The sequence below is a fragment of the Phoca vitulina genome, unplaced genomic scaffold (genome assembly GCF_004348235.1).
Source record: "Phoca vitulina isolate PV1807 unplaced genomic scaffold, GSC_HSeal_1.0 scaffold2, whole genome shotgun sequence".
NCBI classification, from domain to species: Eukaryota; Metazoa; Chordata; class Mammalia; order Carnivora; family Phocidae; genus Phoca; species Phoca vitulina.
In genome coordinates, this window is record NW_022589705.1 from 81,251,196 (window position 1) to 81,275,263 (window position 24,068).

Genomic DNA, 24,068 nt, shown 5'->3' on the forward strand with positions numbered 1-24,068 from the left:
TCTGGTCTCTCCGCTGTTTCCCCAAGGAAGGAGATGAACAGAGACGCTGTATATGGCAACATTCGCCTCATAAAAGTAACTGCATCTGGCCAACATCTACAGTTCCATTCAACAACTCCTTAAGTGGTCACCCCGTGTCGCGTAGGACCCGGATGTAGTAGCAGTGACCAAAATAATAATGCCCTCAGAGAGCTTACATTCTAGTGGGAGACGACAGGTGAGTAAAATATACGGTTGACCCTTGAACAACAGAGGGTTTGAACTGCACGGGTCCACTTAAACAGATTTTTTTTGACACAGTGCAGTACTATAAATGTATTCTCTCTTCCTTATGATCTTCCTAACATTCTTTCCCTCTTCCTTACTTGATTGTAGGCATACTGCATATAATACAGATAACATACAAAATAGGTGTTGATCTACTGTTTATGTATCAGTAAGGCTTCCGGTCAACAGCAGGCTATTAGTGTAGGTTTTGGGGGAGTCAAAATTTATACGTGTATTTCTGGGGGGTGCCTGGCTGGCTCAGTCAGTAGAGGATGTGACTCTTGATCTCAGGGTCATGACTTCACACCCCACGTTGGGGGTAAAGATTACTTAAAAAACAAAAAGTAAAAATAAATAAAAGCAACATTTGTAAAATTTGAAAAAAAAAAAAGTATTTTTGCCCGGGCAGGGTGCTGGCAGCCCTGGCCTCCACACCGTTCAAGGGGCAACCGTACAACAGGCCGGACGTAACAAGGGCTACAAAGAAGAATAAGGCAGAGAGGGAAATAAGGCAGGGGGGCAGAGATTGCTATTTTAAATAAGGTGGCTAGGGAAGGTTCACCGACACAGTATTTGAGCGAAGACCCGAAGAAGAGGACTTCAGTCACAGTTATCTGGTCGAAGAGTATTCTGGACAGAGGGGATGGTAGATGCAAAATCCCTAAGGTGGAAACATTCCTTTGTGGGGGAGTGAGCAATGGGGAAGAGAAAGGGGGCCCAGAAATCTAACAGCAAGCCAGACGACCAAGGGTCTCGCAGGTCATTTATAAGGATCTGGACTTTACTCCCGAGTGAGAAGACTGAAGGATTTTGATCTTAGGTTTTAAAGGGAGTGTTCTGGTTGCTAATGTCAAGAATAGGTTCAACCAGGCAAAGCAGAAACAAGGAGGATATTTCAAGAATTTAAGAATGATAGGATAGTGTCTTGAACTACAGTGGTAGTGGCCCGGCTGAGGGTTCTTTTTTGGAGAGGGCGAACAGACTGGATGTGGAAACGAAAGTAGTTTTTTGTTTTGTTTTGTTTTGCCAAGCAATGGAGTTGTTGAGTATGGGAGAAGCAGGTTTCTAGGGGAAGATAGGGCATTTTAGCTCGGGAGTGTTCAAATTAATCTTCCACACAGTTAAGTTGGAGGCTGCCTTGAGATAAATGCTTGTCTTACTGTTAAAAATTTCTTAGAAAAGGGGCACCTGGGCGGCTCAGTCGTTAAGTGTCTGCCTTCGGCTTAGGTCATGGTTCCGGGGTCCTGGGATGGAACCCCGCATCGGGCACCCTGCTCAGCGGGAAGCCTGCTTCTCCCTCTCCCCCTCTCCCTGCTTGTGTTCCCTCTCTTGCTGTGTCTCTGTCAAATAAATAAATCTTTAAAAAATTTCTTTTCTTAGAAAAGCAGATATCCTCCCTTAAGCCAACTATTTCAAAAAAAATTTTTTTTTCTAGACTATCATCAAAATTTCTTTGGCTATTTACACCCATTTTATTTCAAGAGGCTAACAGCCTTTTATGCCGAGAACTTCCTCTTGCAGGTGAAATCATCGCAGATGCTTTCTTGAATTTACTTACACTGTGGAAGGTAGAGCGGAATATGGTACAGAAATGACAGGGCCCAGGATGCCACCATTCAGGGAAGAGGGCACACCAAGGGAGATTTCCAAGAACAGGACCAGCAACCCCCGCCCCCACAAAAGGTCAGGTTGTTAAATCGTCTGAAAACAGTAAAAAGCCTCACAAACGTCTTACCAAGATTTAATGTACATTTATTCTTAACACGTGGAACATATAGTATAAAGATTTCATACTGAATAAATGATATTCATTAAGCCAAAAAAGGAAAAAAGGAGGAATTTACATCAAGTTTTAGCTACATTGTTTGAAATACAAATATGCAGATTTTATCACTGAAAAAATCTCAATTGTGTTTCTTCATCAGGAACTTCAACTGAACCTAGAACTTTTTCACACCTCGATTAGAAAGAAAACAAAACAAAACAAAAACCCAGAAAAAAATAAACTATAAGTTGATTGGCTGCTGAGACAGCAAGGACTTTTTACAGAGACCTGTACAGCGTCGCGCCAAGAGGGGCGACGTCTGGCAAGAGATTAAATAGCTGTGTCTCGCTTTGTGCAGGTCACCAACTTGTTAACTCGTCATACTATAAAGGGGCGGCTGGGAGGGGGACCAAACTGTGGGGATCCAAGGGTATGTGCAATGTACAACGTCATATATATACACACGTGGCAGCGGAGCCGCTGCAGCTAAAGGTTAAAACCAGTTCTAAGAGGTGATCTCAGGGTTATTCATACAATCAAGGAGGAGAGAAAGAGGTCAGGGTGTTGTAGGTTCACACATGATACTTTGGGGGAAAAGCCTTTTTTTTTTTTCTCCTCAACATTTAACTAAAAACATTTTTAAAAACTACAGCTTGCTGCTGACCCAGCGTTTTCTCTTGTTTCCATGTGAGACATTATTATTACAGTATGTTTACAGTATCAGGTGTACAGTACAGTACATGAAAGGGTCTACACTCTACTGCACAGGCCTCTCCAGTGAACAGGGTCTGTCCACAACTGCGAACTTCTCGGCTCCTGCAAGATTGTGAATGTACAACAATAAACCACACACAGTTCAGCAGTCACCTTTTTTGTCCTTCAGAGGTTTTTTTTTTTGTATTTTTTTCCTTTTTTTTTTTTACCATTAAAAACAGTTATGAAATGTGGCATCCCGTTGATGCAAGGGCCGGGAAAGCCATTTTTATTTTATTTTATTTTATTTTTTTTTCCCCAAACTCACTGTAAACGACAGTAACTTTGGTTAAAATAAAAAAGTCTTCTATGTAGGCAGAGCTTTGTCTTTTCAAATAGGGTGGGGTCCTGAGGGGGGTAAGGTGAGGACAAGGAACAGAAAGGTGTGAGTGGGGGGGCGGGGGGGGCGGGAGAGAAGGAGGAAAGAGAAACAGGAGAGACTTTTTACCCAAGGGAGAAGCTGGACAGCACAGGGTAAACTGGATTCTGAGGTGGTTTTGCATAAATAAAGGGCAACAGTCAGTTTCTAAGTTCTCCACACACGCACACACACACAGGGAGGGAGGTGTCCCACGGCTGTCATGACTGGCCAATCAAAAACAGTACATCACAAATGACTTGTGAAACCAATGAGTTCATCAACGGTGATACCGAGATGTCCAACAGCCGTGACTCGTACAGCGTGAACTCCGAGTGGTTCTCGTCCACCTTGGCCAGGGCCAGCAGCGCGCGGGCAGCCCGCCGCATCATGTCCACGCTAGTTGGCTCGAAGGGCGGGTTCTGCATGTGGAGCAGGCTGGCCTGGCTCTGCTGGAACTGGGTGGCAGCAAGGCTGTCCTCCAGGAAGCCGAGGAGGTTGCCGATGCTGCCCTTCTGCACGGCGATGGCGCGGGCTGCCAGGCTGTCGCCCTGCGCCAGGTTGGCCAGCAGAACCACGGCCATCTCCCGGCACACCGGGTTCTTTCGGTCACTGAGGAAGCGCACCATGGTGCTATACAACTTCTCCAGGCGGCTGAAGGGGGGCGTGGCCAGGATCAGGTCCACATTGTTGTCCTGGATGCTGAGTTTGCTGAGGGTTTCCAAGACCAGTCTCTGGGGGGAGAGGACGGCGTTGGGGCCCAGGGTGGAGAAGGGGTCCTGGGCTTCAGCGGAAGGGCAGACTGCCCAGTGTAGGAGTCCGTCCAGGACAGGCAGGCAAATGCTCTCAGGGTACGGGGAGAGGTCCAACTGCCCCGAGATGTTGGCGAGCGTGACCAAGGTGTTTTCCCGGAGCATCTCCAAGCAGTCCCACCACCACTCCACTTTGTTGCAGCTCACCCCTTGGTCCTGCTCCTCCTCCTTCTCGTAAGTCAGTGGTGCCTGCTTCCGCTCTGGGTGCTTGTGGTGCAGGAGGATCAGCTTGCCCAGGATCAGCAGCAGCCCCGGGTGTTTGGACATCTCAAAGTCGTTGCCGGGCACAAACGACAGGCTTCGGATGGTATTGGAGACACAGACGCAGCGCTTAGCCAGGGAATCCTGCCAGTCCAGAAGGGTACACAGTGGGGTCTCATCTTTACTGTGGGGTTCGTCCTCTAGGATCTTGATGTTCCGGTGGCTCTGTGCCGGGCTGATGCCGAATGGAAACTTGCTGCTCTCCTTGGTGGCCTCTGCATTCTTAGCTCCCTCCTCGGTCAACGTGCTAGACCGGGTGGACAACATGTCATCCATTGTGGCTGTGATCCGTTTCTCTGGAGGGCCATCAGGTGGGGGGCCCTCCTGTTCTGTTGTCCCTGGCGTACCCTCTGCTGCTGTGACATGTTTCCGGGTGACTGGTGGGCAGGGCACATGAGGCCGGGTCGGCAGCAGCTCTGTCTTGCTCTCGAAGTGGGTCTGGATATGCTCAGTGGTGTCCCCCCCACCAATCCGCCAGTGCAGCAGGCCACTGTCAAACTCCTGCACGCGCCCAAGCTTATCTGAGCAGTCCACCACAAACGGGTCATTCTTCTGCACAATCTTTACTGGAAGCTTGTCAAACTTACTAATCAGTTTCTCCTCACTACTCTCTGAGGCTGCCTTGTCCTTGCCCGAGAAGGCCATCTCCTCGTCATTTTCCACTACTTCCTCTTCTTCTTCCTCCTCTAGTTTAGGACCTAGAAGGTCTTCCTCTTCCTCCCCCTCCATGGGGGCTGGACTAGACGCCTTGCTGAATCTCCCAGGGTCCAGTAGTGTTCTCTGTCCTGGGTCACCCACCTCATACTCCTTTAAAATGCCAAAGATCTCGATCAGGCAACGTCGGAAATATTCCACAAGGAGCTCTAGCAAACCTGGGAGCTGAAGAGAGAAAAACAGGAAATAAATGAAGGAAGAAAAGTGGGCCAAAGGAGAGAGTCCTTGATCTGAGAGGCCTCCCACAGTCTTCTAGCTAATCCCCTCATCTTCTACCTCCTTTCCTTGTAGGTCAGACATCTGCATCCGCAGGAGAGACAGAGCTGCTCTTTTACCAAAGGCTCTCCCCAGAGTAAGTCATTCAATCTTTCCTACGCCCGGCACACAGTTCTTCCTTCTGCTCAGCCTACCTTCACGGAACCTGCCTCCAGCAGGACGGACATGCTGACCGACAGCTCTGCACCTCACCTCTCGGCCTCCTCTTCCCAACCAATTCCTGCTTTTCTTCACCAGGCCCAGTTTCCTACCTGCTGGTCATTGATACTGTCCCTCCTAAGACACTCTCTATATTCCACTGCCAAGCACAGCCCAAGGCTAGGCATGGTGGGATGATCCCTTCAACACGAGCTGTGGACAGATGTTGACCTGCTCTCTTCTCCTAGCTCCCCAACATTCCAGGAGGCTGGACCTCCATGAATCAATCATGCAACATAATGAGTGGGATGAGGCTTCAGTCCTCCAAACATTGGTCCAAGCTGGTGCTAGGTAGACCCAAGTTCCAGCTTGGATCCTGTATAGGTCATTTACCTCTAGAAGAAAACACTAATCTCCAGTCAGATTAATCTCTGGCCAAAGAGAATAAAGCAGAATGGAAAAAATAAGGGCTTTAGAATTAGAAAGACCTAGGTTTGCATTCTAGCTTTTCTAGGAACTAGCCATGTGATTTCAACTCTCTAACCTATACTACTTCTATCTTTCCACTGAACGCAATGGAAATTCCTACACTTGACACGACTGTTCTGAGGTCTAAATGGAATATACCAAATGCCTGGCATATGGAAATTGCTCAATCAATATCTGTTCCTTTTCCTTCTCATGGGGGGCAATTTTATGTAATGGACATAAAGTTGGGCTCTGGAATCAGAAAGACTGCTGACAGCTGTGTGAACTTGGGCAAAGATAAGACTCTGAGCCTATTTACTCTTCTCTAGGAGGCCACATGTGTCTCAGAAGGCTGTTGTGAAGATGATATGAAAGAACACATGAAGGACCTAGCACAAAGTGATGGCACACGAAATGGTTAACTCTTAACAATTCCCTCTAGTCAGCTCCTTGATAGATAGGTTGGTAGGTACCCTAAGGATGATCAAAAGAAAGAGTGGGATGGTGCAGCAGAAACTCTTCCTAGCTATTGGGAAGACTCAAGGTGCACGTCTTGTGGAGAGAGGATCTGGAGAATCACCTCTGCAAGAACATAATTAAAATACCACCACCACCACCACCACCCACAAGCAGACTTCACTTCCCCTTCTATACCTTAGGAAAACGGGATCAATAAAGACCTCCTATATTCACAGTGCATGAAGACAGAGAAGAAGAAACTGCCGTGCTCACTAATAAAGACCACAGGTTTTTCTTGGTAGTCTTGAAAGTTGGGTGTCTTCACTCACACCAACAGAATCTGCATTCCTTTTTTTTTTTTTTTTTTTTTTTGCATTTCTTACCAATACCAAAAAGTTTCTCCCAAATTCCCTTTGAAGTCAATCCTGATACCTTACACAAATTATTATTGTTCTCAGTGTTCTGGGCCCATGGCCAGTGGCAAAGTACTGGCATGGGATCAAAGCACTGGCACAGAAGATACCAGAGAGTGAGCGAGAGAGGGGAGACCATGTTGGCCGGGGATGGCTTAATGCCCTGTGTCACTTAGTGCGGTCTACTTCAAGATCCCAGGCCCTCCCATTCTTCCAATCTTTCCCAGGCACCTGTACTCACCTGACTGAGGTTGAAGGTCATGATGCTGTTGTCATCATACAGCAGGATGTTAATGGTGTCTAATGCCCATGTGCTCTCTGCCAGCAGCCCAGACTTGAGGGACATCATTACCCGCCATGCCTCCGGGGTTCCTGAAATAAACCTCCATGTCGCCCATCTACCAAGCCCAGGTTGGCCAGATGCTCCCCCAGGGCTGGCCCATCAGTCAGGCTACTCTGAAGATAACACATGGCGGGAGGCAGTTCCTATCTAGGAGAGGACACACATCTGCTTCTAGGCTCCCTTAGGACATCACTGCACGGCGCTTCTTTTGGTAAAGCCTGAAATCAGCTGTTTTCCTTATCCAAAGTTCTTTGGCTCTATTTTAGACAACACTGGACCAAGATCTTATCCCATCCGGAATATTAGGATGGAGAAAGAAAAATGGACAAGATTTTAAGGGGCAGATGAAGCAACCTGACGAGGGAGGTCTCCTTACCGATGTCTTTCATCGTGAGCCGCCTCCTCTGCTTCAACACGGGCTGTGTTGCTTCCACGGAGCCAGGTGGGAAGGTGATGTCCCGCCGAATCATGGGCGGCTGCACGGGGGCAGGTGCTATGTGCGAGGCAGGTACCGGGGGACCTGCCTTTTGCATCTTCATCCCAGAGTGTAGGAATGGAGACTTGCTAGGAGAGGTGCGGTTCTCCATTGGCCGGGGCAGGGGAGCGGGGCTGGATACCTGAGGAATGTGATTCTGCATGCTTGGCGGGGGCTGGTAGTTGGAAGGAGGGGGCCTTGTCATGGGGGGCACGGGGGCAGAGGGACCATATGGGGGCTGCCGTGTGCCATGGGAAGGCCACGGGCCTTCATGGTTGGCCCTCTGATCCGTATGCAGCATTTCATCTGTTCGGTTCACGCCATGGTAGGCGGGGCCCTGGGGGGCAGAGCCAGTGCTCTGCCTGTTGGTGTAATTGTAGGTCATGTCATTACGCCCCTGCCACATGGTGCCTTGCTGAGCGACCTCAGCCGATGCTTGTATGGGGCCGCCCATCATCTGCGGTGGCATGTTCTGCTGGGCATTGGAGCCGGGGGGCGCAGAGACACGGTCTCGGCCAAACTGGAATGGAAACTGGTTCTGGGGGCCGCCCGCTGGTCGGCGCTCAGTAGCAGCGGCGGCCGTGGCAGGATAGGCGTTGCCATACTGGTTGTACACATCTTGCTGAGGGGAAGGCTGGGCGGCTTGCTGCTGGCTGGCAGGCTGGGGCTGGGCGGGGGGCAACTGCTGCTGTTGGGGCTGCCCCTGCCCCGTGCTGTATGGCACGCTGTACATCTCCCCTTCGTGCCGCTTGGCGGGAGGGCCGTATGTGCCGTCCATCGGCCGTTTGTAATTCTAAGACAGGGACAAGCAGAGGGGCAGTTAATATTCTGCACGCAGGGACACAAGACGCACAGCTGCCGAGATGGCTACACCAGACACTCGCCGGGCTTCCTTCTGTGCCTCCAGGGGAGGACAGGGACTCCAAGGGAAGAAAGGAATCACCTTTACAAATGATCTTTTGAAGTTGTTTCTGAAAGCAAGAATCAGTCCCTATTTCCCCTGGTCTCCCTTGCTCTAGGTAGAAAAATGTAGAAAAGTTCAAAAATCAAAATAAGATCGGTTTCTAGCCGTTTTGGAGAACTAGCGAGACCGGGCTGGAATCTAAACAGGGATGAGATTGAGGGCTCGGCTCTTCAGCAGAACTATGTGGGTGGGAGCATACCAAAGGATCTAGAGCAAGCCCTCCTTAAACTCTCCAACTCAGCCTTCTAACCGGCTCCTGGGGGGAACCCAGCTGCCCTCCTCACCTGCTGCTGCTGCTGATACATTGTGGTCTGCTGGCTGGGGAAGGGGCTGCCGGAAGGGGTGCCTTGAGTGGAGAACTGATTGCCATAGGAATCATGTCTGCAGGAGGGAGAGAATCAGAGGATCAGGGCGGGAAGTGGCAAAGCCTGAGCCACGGCGACGCCGACCGCAGCCTTCACTCACCGCTGCTGCTGCTGCTGCGGGGGGTAGCGGCTGGGAGAGTACATCCCCGAGTCTGGGTTGGAAGGCATGAGAGTCGGCTGTGGGGCTCCGGTGCCCATGTTTCCCTCGGGTCCTATTCCAGGCTCCGTCCTGTACACAGGTGGAGCAGTGGATTGAGTCCACAATAGCTGTGGGGGGCTGGGGTGGGACAGGAGCAGGGGCCACGCTCACCTCACTCTGTCATAAGGCCCTCCATAGGGATAGTGCTGTCGCGGTCCCATCGCCACATTTCCCAGCCCAGGGCCGGCAGCTCGGCTATAGGGGTCTCCCATCCCGCCGTTGGGGCCCTGCCCCGAGGACATGAAAGGATCGCTCCCTGGAGCTGTGCGCAGAAAGAAGGTGTGAGCAAACCGGTAAGCCAGCAGGCCTCGCAGCCTACACCTTGCCTGCCCCAAAGACCAAGCCCTCTTCAGGGCTCGGGTTTGTTCCTAGTTTCCTTGACGGGTTCAGAAGAGATCTAAAGAGGCTCCAACCAGCAAAGAGCACGTACTTGTTAAGGTGTGACAAGGTGAGGCCAGGGAGAGGGAAACAAGAAAGGAGGTAGGGATGAAGAGTGGTGGTTGGGTCTGGAAAGGCCTTATCTCCGAGAATGGCTTGACAAGAACCGTGAACCACTCTCAAGATATCCCCCCATTTCCCTGGCCCTGTCCTCAAGCAGTTGGTCACCTTTCCTCATGCCGCCATAAGGATCCTTATTTGGCTCGTAGGACATGCGCCCCATCATGTCAGAGGTATTCATACTGGGCTGGTACCCAGGGTTTGGAGTCATGGAATTCCGCTTCTGGAATGTGGGGTCACTTCCATCAGGAAAGGCATCCTGGATCCCAACCGAATTGCTCCTGCTCCAGAGTGAGGAAAGCCAATTAAACCTCAAATAAAGCAATTCCTTCAGTAAGCAGGGCACGTGAGAGTCCCTGGCTGGGTGGGCAGAGCAGGGACCACCCTGGGCTGCACAGAAGCTCATGCACTTCTGCCCAGGTCCTCCAAGCAACCTGCCCCTGCTCCTGGCCTTACCTCATGCCTGGCAAGGGGGGGATCTGACTGTGTGGTGTGGATGCTGGAGTTGGTGGCTTCAGGTCTCCTCCTTCTGCCATGGAACTGCTGGTTGACTGAGGTGTCTGTGGCCCCTGCATAGACCCAGATCCCGCTGTGGACAGAGATGTGGGGTGAGCTGGCAGGTGTTTAACTCTCAGAGAAATATACATATGCCCTGGGGTTTCTTTGGAAAGGACTGTTATAAGGCTAAAGCTGGGGTTCTTTAAAGCCTAAATCACCCCTCTCAGCAGGGAATATGTAAGGCCAGGTAATAAAAAGGGAATTTGAGGGTTCTTCTTCTTCTTCTTCTTCTTTTTTAATATAGGCTCCATGCCCAGTGTGGAGCCTGACGTGGGGCTTGAACTCACGACCCTGAGATCAAGACCTGAGCTGAGATCAAGAGTCGGACGCTTAACTGACTGAGCCGCCCAGGTGCCCTGGGGAATTTGAGGTTTCCATTGCTCCCTGATACTGTTTCGCATTTGGAGAACAGGAGTAGTGTGGCAATGCCACCACCATGCTAGTGTTCCCTTGTGTCTCTGCCAGCTTCCCTGACTACTTGTCTTTACTTCCCCAAGGACCCTGTCTAACCTACTAAACCCTGTAATGCTGGTGCACAAGTTCCCAGTCAGAGCCCCTGGAATCCTAGGTAGGAAGGCTCTACCTTGCCCCAAACCTTCAGTGTACTTTAAGAACCTAGGAGCTCCTACTCACAAGCATCTAGCACAGTGTCACCTCTCAGGTTCCAATGTTCTTCTAAGCTGATGCGAGCAGAACTACCAGTAATTAATGTTTCCATTAGTTACCATTCCCAGCAGCAGATATCCCACTGCTTAGGCCTCCCCAGCCAATGAGTCATCTCAGGCACTCATTACACCCTCAGAGGTCAACACCAGGGCACATGTGTTCACACCCACCTTCTAGGAGCCCTGGCCTTCTTCCCTCCCCATGCTTGCCCAGGCCCCAGCCTCCTCTCAGAAAGGAGGGTGGGCAGAGGCACTCCCATCAGAGTTCCATTCATATCCCCTCCCCACCCCCTCCTTCCCATTCATTAGCATCTCAGCTCCCTGGGGAATTCAGGGCTCTAGTCTGAGCTGCATTCTAAGGCGCTGACATCAGTGGGCCAAAGCTCCCAGATGGCCCTGCCTCACTGCGATTTGTCAGATTTCCCTACTCCTCTGGTGTCCCTCCTACTCGCTAGTTTACAAACATTTGGCAAGATGCCAGGTGCACAATGAAAATTAAAACTTAAGGGCTGCTGCAGACTACCTCTCAAGGGAGTCGCCACTGTCCGCTCTTTAGTTCTGTCAGCGTGGTAAGCCCTGGGGTAGGGCAGGGCAGCGCACATGTCCCTGGGGCCACGCACCGCTGAATAAGGAGCCTGGACCCCTGAATGCTCCCCGTGAAGGGTGAGCCTTAGTGGGGCTGCTCACCCGATCCTTACCAGGAGAGGGAGGTTGGATCTTGGGCTGGGACTTCTTGGAATCAGCAGCTGCAAAGATGTCTGGGGGAGGGTCTTCTCCCCGTTCAATCTTGCACTCAAAGGCATAGAGACACTGGATATACTGCTTTTTCAAGGAGCTGGCAGCACTGCTTGAGGTGCCCACATTGAGGTTGGTCGCAAGTTCCCGCCATTTTTTGTTCTTGTTGACCTGTACAACCAACCAGAAGAGTCGAGGTACATCTTCCACCTGGTCTTCCTGCTCACAAGCCCCAAACCCCATCAGGCTACCAGGCACTCATCTCTTACGGAATCGCAGTTCTCAGTTAACCACCAAAGTTAACCCCCCTCAGTGCAGAGTCCACAACAAATGTTAAATCCATGGCTAGCTGCCCTCTACCCTCAACAGGCTCTATCCATAGATCACTGCAACTAGCAGACAGTGCTTATTCAAAAGAGGGCAAATTTCACATCATTATTAATGGGAGAGAACAGAATTCGGAAGGTATGATGCTTTACACGAGTATACTACTGAAAAATGGTGTGCAAATCACCATCAGATCCAAACCCCTTCAAAGGCAACAATAAAAATCAACATTTTCCAAAATGGAGACGTGGCAATATCAGCTACCACTCTGCTACACTTACTTTGTCAAACTGGAGGTTTCCATATCTGGGCTGTTTTCTCGTTGTGGGGCTCTTTGCAAATTTTACATTCTTGTGCCACTGCTGCCCTGCTTCTCAGTGACATGTCACCAACTACAAGCCCCCTTCCCTCACCAGTCACTGTCCTGATTGTCCAGGAGACGCTTCAGGCCCTCTAACTTCTCTGTGCCCTCCCAGCGGCCAGCCTATACTTGTCTCCTTTCCTAAGCTTCAGGACACACTGACCAAGACCATTCCCCAATCCCTACAGTTAGATGATCTCTCTGCTCTAGCCAGGCAGGTGTCCTTCTTCATGTATTCTTATGCTTACTCATCCACCCCAAAGGCTGGGAATACCAGCTTTCCAGTCCCAACACACAAAGGAAGCTCAACTGACCTGGTACCTGTGATACCAGAGAGAAGAGTGATAAGGAAGCAAAGAGAGGGACAACCTAGATGGCGGGGAGGTGACCAGGAACACTTTCCAGGGCACGCTAACATCTGAGCTGAAGCCTGAAGGTTGCGGATGGAGCTGGTTGGGTATATTCCGGACTCTCTCCTATATCTCCATGCCACGTAGGCCGGTCAACTGGATGACCCCTTCCTCTACCTACACCCTACTAATCCTTCACAGAAGCTCAGGACTCATATTCTGCCTTCTTGGAAGCTTCACAAACTTATAACGGCACTCTTTCTCCTCTGAACTCCCACTGACTTTAGCATTCAATTACATCACAGCACCTAAAAGGCTGGCGTCCTTTCGCAAACTGGAAGACAGGCGCAGGCTTCGGGATTCCCTCCGTACCGCATCCTAGGTTCGGTGAATCCAGAAGCCTATCCAATCAAAAGTATGGCGAACCTAACCCCACGCCCCCTCCCTTTCCCTGCAGGCAGGAGAAGCCTGACTAGGAGAACTCAGTACCAGGGAGAAGGGCAAGAATAAGCCCAGGGTCACCTCAGAAGCCTGCTGCGGCTTTGCTTCCCACGCCAGTTATGTGGCGGTGTGCACGTGTCTTGTTTTGTTTTGTTTTCCTTTGTGGGGGAGGGGAATAAAGCCTGAAGGGAGAAGGAATTCATAACTGACTGTTGGTTGGCTTCATTCCAATCACTTTCTTTTCTGCTGGTGACAGCTGTTTTCCTCTTCTGATTTAGAAGGTTTGGAACACGTCTCTCCCCGCCACGCCTCCCCCTGAGCTCAGCCACAAACTCAGATCCAACAGCAGGCTCCTGATCTGATGACTACAGAACACGCATAGGAGGAAAGTTCCCAAAGCACAGCACTGCCTCAACTATTTGCCTCCTGGGCTGAGTGTAAAGCAATGCTGTAAGATATCAGAGCAGGGGCGAGGCTCAGGGTGGTATTCAGTTCAGAGGTTTTTAGCACAGATTACTGCATTCACTTCAGTATGCCATATGGAATAACTAAACACAACTTCCCACCTACTTCATCCTGCATAAGCTACTTCTATTAAACAGCTCCTGAAATCCCATCTTCACGGGGACTGGACGGAAAGGCTCAGCAGCTACTCTGGCCACACCCGCACCACCCTGCAGACCGATTCACGTGGCAGGAATCTTGCTGCAAGCTGTGCAGGTTATTTCTAGCTTTTGACAGTCTAGCAGGATACACACTACCCCTACTTTACAAATAAGTTAGGGCTCAGAGTGGTCATTCACCTTGATTACGGTCACATGTGTTGTTAAGTGGCTAAGAAAGAATTCAAAACCAGACTCATCTCTCCAAACCATGCCCTTGCTCACTATGCCAAACTGCCTCCCGCATTCTCCCTATCTTTGTACCCCAGTGAGACCCTAGACACATGGTAAACTCATTGCTAATACTTCCTACTACCCAGGGAGGTCTCAGCCTCCTGTCTTTGTCTTATCTTCTGGAAGCCCTGTGCTTCCAGTCTGTCAGTATGTGCCTCAGAGAGCAGGAGACGGTGATGCCCCTGTGGGATGCTTGGCACCAGGTGAAGCCACTGAGTACCTAGAGAGAGGCTTGTTGAAACCACAGAGGAAGCCAAGTGCTAGGCACTCACCTGAGTCAATCCACCAATCTCCTTCACAGACACATAGAGGCGATAGAGGTCCAGAGGTTTCCTACCCACAGCAGGCAGATTTGTCATGCCCATGGCCTTCTCCTCCGTGAAGGCCAGATAACGGTCCACCCACATCTTCCTCTCAGGCTCACCACCCAGCTCATACAACTTGGTGATCTTCTCATTGGTTGTAGTAGAAGAACTGGATTTCTGGAAGGGGCAGGTCAAGATTCATAGGAACCGGTCAGATTCAAAGCCTATGCTAAGGGTGGTCTCAGAAGTCCCTTGATTAGGGCATTGGTAAAGCTTCTTATTCTGGGGTAGTCAGTAACATGTACCCTGCCTTCGCAAGGTCAGAAGACCAAATGGGAGCTAGAAATTCTTCCTGTAAAGGAAGGAAGCTAACACTGCCCGTATGTTATGCATTGGGTGCCATGCTAGACGCCTTTATATATCAGGCATTATTAATTATCCTCCTCTTCAAAGATAAGGAAGCAGGCACAGGAGGCCATTCCTAAAATCTCATTGTTTTTAAGTAGCAGAGCTAAGTGTCAAACCCTTATCCACCTGACAACAATGTCACTATACTACTTCCATGCTATTACCCAGGAGGCTGGGCATGATTTTATAGACTGTTTCAGAGAACTCAAGAAACTCAAAACGTTGATTTTGAGACAATGGGATGGACTAAAATGAAAAGAAACTTCCTCCTCTCAAGAAAGGAAGGGTCTCCTACCTGCCTGAAAGGCTTTGGATGTTAAATATCCTGTCCCAGACAGGAGGATGGCTAAAAGGGTCTGAGAGTCAGAGGTGAAGGTCCACAGGACGTGGCAGCTGTACATTTTTATTTCCCCTACTTTATAAGATAGGGAAAATGGGCTATGACAAAGGGCAGAAATGTTTCAAATGATTCAAACACTGAACAGGTCCCCAGACTGCCACACAACCCAACAGATAGCACACTCGGGGCCATCCTACAGGGAGGCCAAGCAAGGACCCAAACCCCCAACTGCCTCATCTTCCTCTCTATAGAACACAGGGCACCAACCATTCCTGCTGCTCTGAGTAAGGTCCAGGAAGAGAAGAGCAACTAGTTGCCCATGGCACACACCACCTATCAATGCATGAGGACAGGGTGCACAGTTTCACAAAGGGCATTACAGAGAATTCTACACTGCAGGCCTGGCATTTCCTCTATCACAGACAGCTGTGAGAACATTGTGTTATTTACATCAGGACCCCTCAGGCTAAACGAAATCTAATTCAATGAGCTACTAGCCTGGGACCCTTCATGATCAGAAGATCAGCCTTTTCTGAGATGATCTAGTCCATGTCATGAAAGGCTAGAGTCTAGTCACCCTCTTTTCTTTTTCCTTCCTATCCCTGGAGAGGATGGGACAGAGAGTTGAGAGGAGTCAGGATATAAATCATTACCTTGGATTTGGACTCTGTCTTGGGTGTCCCGTCTGCCTTGTTGTTCATTTTGGTGGCTGGAGTTAACTTGACGTCCCCAAGGCCCATCATCTCTGGGCTGGCTGCCATCCCTATAAAAGAGAAAAAAATCTCAAGTCCAATAAGTTTGTGACATGAAGATCATTCTGGAAGAAATTCCTGGGATGAGCAAGGACTTGGACTTACCTGCTGAATTGTTGGCCATGGTCCCACCCATGGGATACGGGGGTCCCTGAGGGTTGATCATGCCAGCCATACTATTAATCCCTTGTCCGTAGGGAGGTCCAGTTCCCATCATGCCCCCCTGATTCATATTGGGGTAGCCTGGTGGCCTGAGGAAGAAGATGGAAAGTGAGAGAGAGATAAGAGTTGGACACATTGAGCTTTCATATTTGGAACTGAGCTAAATAGAGTTTGTGAGCCAAGATCATCTAGTGAGGCTTACAAGGAAAAAGTTTATGGGTTTCCCAAACCACAACCATGTACCACCTGACCCAGACATTCCTATCTACTACCTCCCACGAAAGGTTCTACGATGGTTCAGGCTCCAAACAGGAAACCATAGCTCAATTTTAAAGGATACAATCCTTGGAGAAGGGACCCCTACCATGTCTCTTAAGTACTGCCTCCCTCTAAGTGTCAAAATGTGTTTCCATTTAAGGGCTTCTCTATGGCAAAAGGCCTACATTTTACCACTCTGTCATGTCAAAACCCAACCAAACTGGACCCCTCATGGCACAGCACCTGGAGGTGCTTTCTTGATGGACCTACCGCAAACTCTATGCTTCCATCATTCTGAAACACTACCAAACCCATCTCTTTACCATTAACCCCCCCTATTCTACCTTAGTTCATAAGCATTCCAGTATACAAGAGTCACTGTAAGAACTGTAGCCACCAACAGAGGGGTACACAGACAGAGCCCTTAAAAGCCAGTAGAATCATATTCACTGAAGTGAACGGCCACCAAAGTGAGTGTCCAAGGAAGAATGGATGAATCTTCAAAGTCATTAAACCAAATCACATGAGCTCTCTGCACTTTAGTGCCAGATTCAAACATGAAGAACCACACAGAACAGTAGAGAAATGGCAAACCACAACCTTACCATCCTCTATTTCTCACACTACAGATCCAAGTCATATGTATCATTAAAATCCTTTTGGAAACCAAAAAACTAGATTGACAGAAGAAACAGAGAAACTCTGAAAACTTATTTTACTCATCAAAATAACCTATGCTTTCTAAAGTTCTTTACATACAATATCTGGACATGTGAAATTTGATACCAACTGAAGATGCTTAAGAATCAGCACTTTTGTTGGTTTTCTTTCCCACTGTAAGGAAACCCAGTTTTCTAAAGAGCTCTCGATAAAACACATATTTACCAAGATGGCATGGTTCAGATCCAGAAGCATCTCAACAACCCAAATCACTTTACAATTTATTTCCTTCTGCTGACACCCTCTTCACTTCCCAGGCCTTACCTGTTTTGGATAGAGTTGGCAGCAACATGCATGGCGACAGCAGTTTCTTGAGTTTTCCGATTCATGCCCCCTGGTGGGGGACACATCCCTGACCCAACCTGAGGTGGCATATTGGCCATGTTAGGGCCATAAGGCCGGTTGCCCATGGAGGCATGACTCATTCTCCCTGGAGGGAGTGTGCCATAAGGTGGGATGCCAGGCTGCCCATGCATCTGACCTCCAGCACCCATAGGGTTCATACTTCCGGCCATGCCTGCACTGGGGTAGTTAGCATTGGGCAAGGCATTATAGTTTGGCTGCCTGGGGTAGCCTCCTGGGAAGGAAAGAAGAGAAGACGCAGAGACTTGGTTAGTGACTCACTAGCAACTTCTTAATCTCGCTCAGCTCTAAAACTCCAAAGATAATAAATCATAGGAATCACTCACTATTTGGTCTGATAAGAGACCAACTTCATGGCAGCCTTCACCCCATTAAAAAAAAGGGGGAGGAGGCCAGGAACACAGAAAGGCAGGCCTCAGTTGTCCTCTCATCCTAAAGCCAGTACAGCACAGAGCAAGACTTGCTGGCAGGCTCTGCTGCTACCCAGGCCCCTCAACTCCCAGAACTCCTTCCTTTCGACATAGGCAATCTGCCGTCTCTTCCATGTTCCGTGTAAGACATTCAGCTTTAGATCCACCCAGGGCTCATTTTGAGGAAAGATACATTCTATTAGGACTAATTTACTTTAATTACCATTAAGTGTTTGCCCAGTCTTGAGCTAAACACCTTCTCCCCATTTTACGGATGAAAGAGAGACTCAGGGATATTCAGGGACTTTCCCATGGTGACAGTCCTGCCCTATTTTTAGGGCCTGGCTTTGGTGGATTTAAAGCAAAGGGCAGTCCTACTCTTACAACCCAGGGAACAGCATATGTATACACCTCTATGTACTCCTAACTGGGTAGCATACTCACCCTGTGGGCCGTACTGACTCCCCTGGGGACCATAGCTCCCCATGGAGTTCTGCTGGTAGGAGCCCATGCCTGTGTGCATCTGTCCACCCGAAGGCTGACGCGGAGATAAGGCCGAGCCGGGCTGGGGGGAACTGTACTGGGGCATCTGGGGGTTCCTCTGCATGTAACCTATTTGTGGGTAGTGTCCATATATTATTACCTCAGTACAATGAGAACAGATGTTCTCCCTTATCATAAGACCTCATCATCTACATTTTCTTTAGCAACTACCTACGAAGTCTCTTATCTTATTTGCTATATAATTATGTGCTCTTTTAGGCACCCTCCAAAGTGACATTGCCACCAACCAGGGCATGCCAACTGTTTCTACTAAATGGGGGTCTGAAAAGACAAACAGCAATGACAACAAAATGGGACAGGATTTAAAGGGTAAAGATTTGATGCCAAGTCTTCAGTATCTGCTGACCAAATTAGACACAATGTAGGAAGGAATCCATTAGAGCACAAACATTGAGAAACAACACTGGGGGGCAACACAATACTGGAGCCACCAACATGGTTAAACCCACTCTAACTTCACAATTCATTGCTGGGATTGTCCTAAGCTTCCTGGTCATACAATTCTCCAAAAGCTATTGTACAGGATAATCAAATGGCTCCCTTAGACTTCTGCACCTCCCTGAAAGCCCAGGGTCTCACCTCGATCTTGGGCAATGCTCGATTGGTTCATGGAAGGATGCATGATGCTGTCCGACTGGCCACTGGGTGGCCGAGGTGGCATCTGGTTGCCTGCTCCAAACAGAGAAAGAAGCCAGTCATGGCTAAGCCTGGAAATTCTAGCTAGGAGGTCATTTCAGAGCTGGAAATGGCTCCTGCCAAGGCCAAACCTCCCAGTAACACATACACAGAGGGACCCCACCAAGGGGCTCCCATCTCTCTTCTTCAAATGCTGAATGGAAACTTCGCAGACATGAACCAGAGATGTTCTCTGTGACAGTGGAAGGCTGGGGCTCCCTGATATCACCGGGGGCCAGTCCCTTTTCCCTCTCCCTAAAGTCCAGCACTTGAAGGTACCTGGCACTGCAGCAGGCGAGAGTGGTCCTGAGCGAGACTGAGCAACACTGGCGGGAGAGCCAACAGGGGACGGGGAGGGGCCTCGGATGCCAGGCAGGTGAGGGGAGGTATGAGGAGAGAAAGGAGACTGAGCTGGATTACTCTGCTCTCCTTGGCTGCTGGAAATCCCTGATGTGCTCACTCCAGGGCTCAGAGCTCCTTCTGTCCCCATGGGGAGATCGTCTATTGAACCAGATAGATCCTGAAACATACACATAAGCATATGGATTAGCAATGTTAGGCAGAAAGACTTCTTTCAACAGTTGTACTACACAATTAATATTTTACCTAGCCAACCAAGAGCAAACACACTGCACAAGTTATGTAGTCATGATACTAAAGCTTACAGATGGCAAACTCTATTCAGAGTCAGATAGAAAATATTTTAGACTCTGTGGGCCATTAGTCTTTGTCACAATTACTCAACTCTGCCACCATAGTGCTAAAGCAGTTACAGATAATACATCAACAAATGGGTAGACTGTGTTCTAATAAAACTTTATTTATAAAAACAAGTAACTAGCCCATAAGCTGTAGTTTGCTGACCCATGGTCTATCTATCAGAGCAGATCATCTAGCACTTTCATCTTCTTTCCCGTCCCCAACTTCTTCTTTTTTCTTTTTTTAAGATTTTATTTTTTTTTTGACAGAGAGAGACAGAGAGAGAGGGGGAACACAAGCAGGGGGAGTGGGAGAGGGATAAGCAGGCTTTCTGCTGAGCAGGGAGCCCAATGCGGGGCTCGATCCCAGGACCCTGGGATCATGACCTGAGCCAAAGGCAGATGCTTAACGACTGAGCCACCCAGGCGCCCCTCCTGTCCCCAACTTCTATAGTCACAAGAAAGCTGCTCTTTCAGTGAGACTTTAGTTCTTTTCTGATGGGGAAACTTGACAAAATACTGCCAGGATGGCACCAGGAGCTAGCTACAGGAGAACGTTAAACAAGTTTGGGCAACATTCACAGACCCCCTCTCCATCAGATTATTATAACCTACGTTTACCAAGGATGTACTTGCTCCAAGTTACCACACAGTAAACATAAAGGGTAGGACGTGGGAAAGGGACAGATTGTATGAGACAATTCCTTAACTGCCAAGAAGATCTGGGACTACATTCCTAACAACTGGCCCACAACAGGGATGAACAAATGTTTACCAACTGAGCAAATCAGTTTTCCTCCTAGCTTTGTTTTTTCGGTGAAAACTTGATGTTTATTGGGGGGCTTTGCTTACCTTGAATTCATCAGTATAGCGTTCACTCGAGGTCAGTAATCTCCTGAGATTAGCAACCAGGAGCTCAATATGAAAAATATTCACCACAGGAAATGCACACCCAGCCCCAACCTCATTCTCTAGCAGTATCACTGGTTCAACACCACACATTAACTTCAGGCTGGGAACTAACTAAAGGATGAGAGCTTTGGGTAGGGGCTCAGATCGGGAAACACCTAATGCTCAAATGTTTAAAAAAGAAGTTCTCTTAAAGAGACATCTGAAGAGAAAGGAGATCCGAAATGGCCTAAGTCTATTCCTATTCCTACAACAAGCTCACCCTAAAAAGATTAGCTCAAGATAACACTGACCCTGGAGTCTGACAATAACACTGAAGGCCAGAGGGCACCTCTTAGGCTCTCCCCAAAGTATTAGGTTGGTTGGACCTTCTGCAAATCAGCTGGTTACTTCACTAAGCTGGGAACATTTCCGCGGAGTTCTATGGGAATAAAGCTTGCCCTGAAGGCAAGGCAGGCAGGTAGGTATGCATTTGTGCCTGTGTCCAGCTCTCCACTGTTAGCTCAGAAGTCAGAAAATGCTAGCATACCATAGCATGCTTTAAATATGAAGTAAGAATTAGTTCCAGCATGGACAAGAACTCAAGAAGACTCTCCTGTAGATAACACCAGAAGGTGTCTTCCCTTTCAAAGGACTAAAGTATCATCCCAAGAAAGGAGAATTCCACCCCCATGTTGAGGGCTAAGCTATACCAGGGACACCTGGCTTCTGAGCCAAGGAGAATAAACCCAAAGAGGCAGCAGCAAGAAGACAAGAGAAGCCAACTGTGTAGACCCTGAAAGCCACTTGTTAGGCCCTGACCTGTAACAGAAACCACAGCTCAAAGCTTTCTTTTAGGGACCAGTAGGTTCCCTCAGCATTCCTTCCTTCAGGACCCATTCCTTATTGATCTGCCAGCTTCCGGTAATACAACTACTTGCTTACAGAAAAAAGAAATCAGTGTATTCTGAAAAAGAATAGGAATCAAAGGTCCATCCATAAGAACGTGGCCCTATTCAAATGGCTTTGGAAAATTAAGTGTTTTGAGTATCTTCGGTATGTATGTATGTATGTATTTATTCATTGGGGGGGGGCCGTTGAGGGAGAGGGAAAGAGAATCCTCAAGTAGACTACCCGCTGAGGGCAGAGCCCGATGCAGGGCTCAATCCCAGGACCCTGAGATCAGACCTGAGCCGAAACCAAGAATCAGATGCTTAACCGACTGAGCCACCCAGGTGCCCCTGAATATTTTTGGTTTTAATTAAACAAAATATGAATACTCTCATGGTAAAAACAGTTCAGATAGTAGAGGTAAAGCCAAAGTTCCCCTTTGCTCTATTTCTGCTGCCTTCAACTGAGGAATCCCTGCTCAACTGGGTATATACCCTTGGAAATCTGAGGAACTGAGGTGGGGGGGAAGGGAAGGAAAAAACCCAACAACAGCCCACCAACCACTGCTATGAGTCGGAATGGGGCCTACGGATGGCTCCTTCAGTCACACTTCTTTTTTTTTTTTTTTTTTTTCAGCCACACTTCTGTTAAAAACCAGGTTCTCCACAGATCCATAAGTGAATGTGTTAGTCCAGCTGAGAGATCCCAGGAGCCTGAAGAAAACTCCGGCAACCCCTGGGACTGGGCTCTCAGGACCCTGGAGGTATCTGTGGTGGCAGCGGGGTGGCTTTCTGCACAGAGACACTCTGAGGAGGGCTGTCAGTTTTGGTAAAGTGCCCTGAGCTCCTTGGAGAAAAAGTGCTAAATAAACCACTGTCAACAGCAGCCCCACGTGGGCTGGGATGCCTGGGCACAGAATAATAGTGGGGAAGGAAATAGCATTAATCTTCTTATCTCTCTGATTTGGTTGGTTTGAGGCCAATCTCTCAAACTGTCATTTTCAGCAGATGGCAACTGGTCAGCATGGGGGTAGCTGATTTAAAAGAAAAATTTGTTTTTCTTTTTAAAGATTTTATTTATTTGGGGGTTGGGGAGAGAGAGAGCTAGAAATAGCTAGAGAGAACACAAGCAGTGGGGGAGGGGCAAGGGAAGAGGGAGAAGCAGACTCCTTGCTGAGCAGGGAGCCCGAGTGGGACTCGATCCCAGGACCCTGGGACCATGACTTGAGCCGAAGGCAGGTACTTAACCAACTGAGCCACCTAGGCCCCCCTGTTTTTCTGTGTTTTTGTTTGTTTGTTTGTTTGTTTCTTTAAAGAACCAGAATGTTAGCATAGGAAGGGACAAATCATTTGCCATTTACCATCTGAGCATGTATAATGTGCCAGGCACTTTATGGAGTTCCTTACTTTTCTACTATTCTCGGAAACAGGTACTATTACCATTAACATGTTGAATATGTGCATGCTGATGCTCAGAGAGATTGGGTTACATGCCCAAGTCATCCAGCAAGTAAGTAGCAGAAACTAGATTTTGAACCCAGGTCTGCTGAACCCCAAAGTCTATGTTCTTTCTCTCTCCATTATGCTGTGATACTATATAGACTGAGAAAAAGTACTACACCTTTGAGTTAGGAGACCAAAGCTGAGTTCTTGGTACTTATCACTTGTGGCCTTGGACAAGCCGGCAACAAGCTGGGCCTGGTTTTCTCAGTTATACAATAGGGGGACTGGACAAATCTGAGTTTGTGGTAACCCTGGGCCATATGCATGAAACTCCACTGGCACCATATGGTTGGGGCCATATGGAATATGCAGTACCAGCAGTAACAGCCTGGAATGAGAGATATGACAACACACAAGCAGTGTAAGATATAAGACATATCGATCAGTCCCAGTAGCTTAATCACAGTAAATGTCTTCATTGGGAAATGGGAGGGCCTGGTGGGGAGGAAGACTCCAAAAGAAGTGTCTCCCCTCTATCTACATGAACAGATATTGCTCTGAATTCCATGTCCTTTTTATTTTTATTTTTTTAAAGTTTTATTTATTTTTTGACAGAGCGAGCGAGAGAGGGAACACAAGCAGGGGGAGTGGGAGAGGGAGAAGCAGGCTTCCCGCTGAGCAGGGAGCCTGATGCGGGGCTCGATCCCAGGACCCTGGGATCATGACCTGAGCTGAAGGCAGACGCTTAACCGACTGAGCCACCCAGGCACCCCTCCACATCCTTTTATTACATGGGACACACCTCTGCTTTCTACCCCACAAAAAGCCAGTTTTTCAGGTCTTTTGTTCCACAAAAAGCGGATGTCTGGTTGTTGAGTCAGACCTCAATGTGCCGAACAAGTCTGGCTTTCCACAACACACCTATCACACAAAGTTCAATCAACCCAAGCCCCTACTCTCCCTGGCAGGGGCTACTTTTAGCATTTCAAAACTCAGGGTGTCTTGGTTCTTCCAAAAGGGCCCACCTAACAGGTATCTTCCAAGAGGTCTATTGAAAGAATTGTAACAATGTCCCTTAAGTGGAAAGATATCTTTTCCCAGGTTTGTTCTCTTCCAAGCATAATCCTGCTGAGAGATGGGAGGTGAGGATCAGCCCACTCAGTGCCCTGCCAGTTCCGAGGAAGCAGCAGGGCCAGGGAGAATTTCCTCACGTGTTTCCAACGTGTTTCATGCATTTTATTGCTCATCTACCATGCAGATCAAAAGCGCTGGAGCAGGTCCAACTATTTCACACAGAATCTCACACTCCAGGCTGGCTACAGCCCCGAAAG

The 24,068-nt window shown here is 48.7% G+C and overlaps 1 protein-coding gene across 2 annotated transcripts in view; it reads right to left on the reverse strand.

The window, feature by feature from the left end:
• Window positions 1–1,998: 1,998 nt before the first annotated feature.
• The window catches only part of ARID1A (AT-rich interaction domain 1A), a 68,460-nt gene continuing 46,390 nt past the window's right edge, over window positions 1,999–24,068 (reverse strand). Inside the window, exons 5-20 of one of the 2 annotated variants that reach the window (XM_032390580.1) lie at window positions 19,098–19,338; window positions 18,723–18,812; window positions 18,024–18,191; window positions 17,071–17,383; window positions 15,772–15,917; window positions 15,568–15,677; window positions 14,134–14,343; window positions 11,450–11,657; window positions 9,985–10,117; window positions 9,637–9,809; window positions 9,142–9,292; window positions 8,932–9,060; window positions 8,751–8,847; window positions 7,404–8,295; window positions 6,926–7,056; window positions 1,999–5,095 (exon numbers count right to left, since the gene is read on the reverse strand). In XM_032390580.1, the coding sequence (XP_032246471.1) occupies window positions 3,365–5,095; window positions 6,926–7,056; window positions 7,404–8,295; window positions 8,751–8,847; window positions 8,932–9,060; window positions 9,142–9,292; window positions 9,637–9,809; window positions 9,985–10,117; window positions 11,450–11,657; window positions 14,134–14,343; window positions 15,568–15,677; window positions 15,772–15,917; window positions 17,071–17,383; window positions 18,024–18,191; window positions 18,723–18,812; window positions 19,098–19,338 (4,923 nt within the window). In that variant the 3' untranslated portion in view covers window positions 1,999–3,364. Of the gene's footprint in view, window positions 5,096–6,925; window positions 7,057–7,403; window positions 8,296–8,750; window positions 8,848–8,931; window positions 9,061–9,141; window positions 9,293–9,636; window positions 9,813–9,984; window positions 10,118–11,449; window positions 11,658–14,133; window positions 14,344–15,567; window positions 15,678–15,771; window positions 15,918–17,070; window positions 17,384–18,023; window positions 18,192–18,722; window positions 18,813–19,097; window positions 19,339–24,068 lie in introns of both variants that reach the window. The other variant, XM_032390570.1, reaches the window with a different exon arrangement.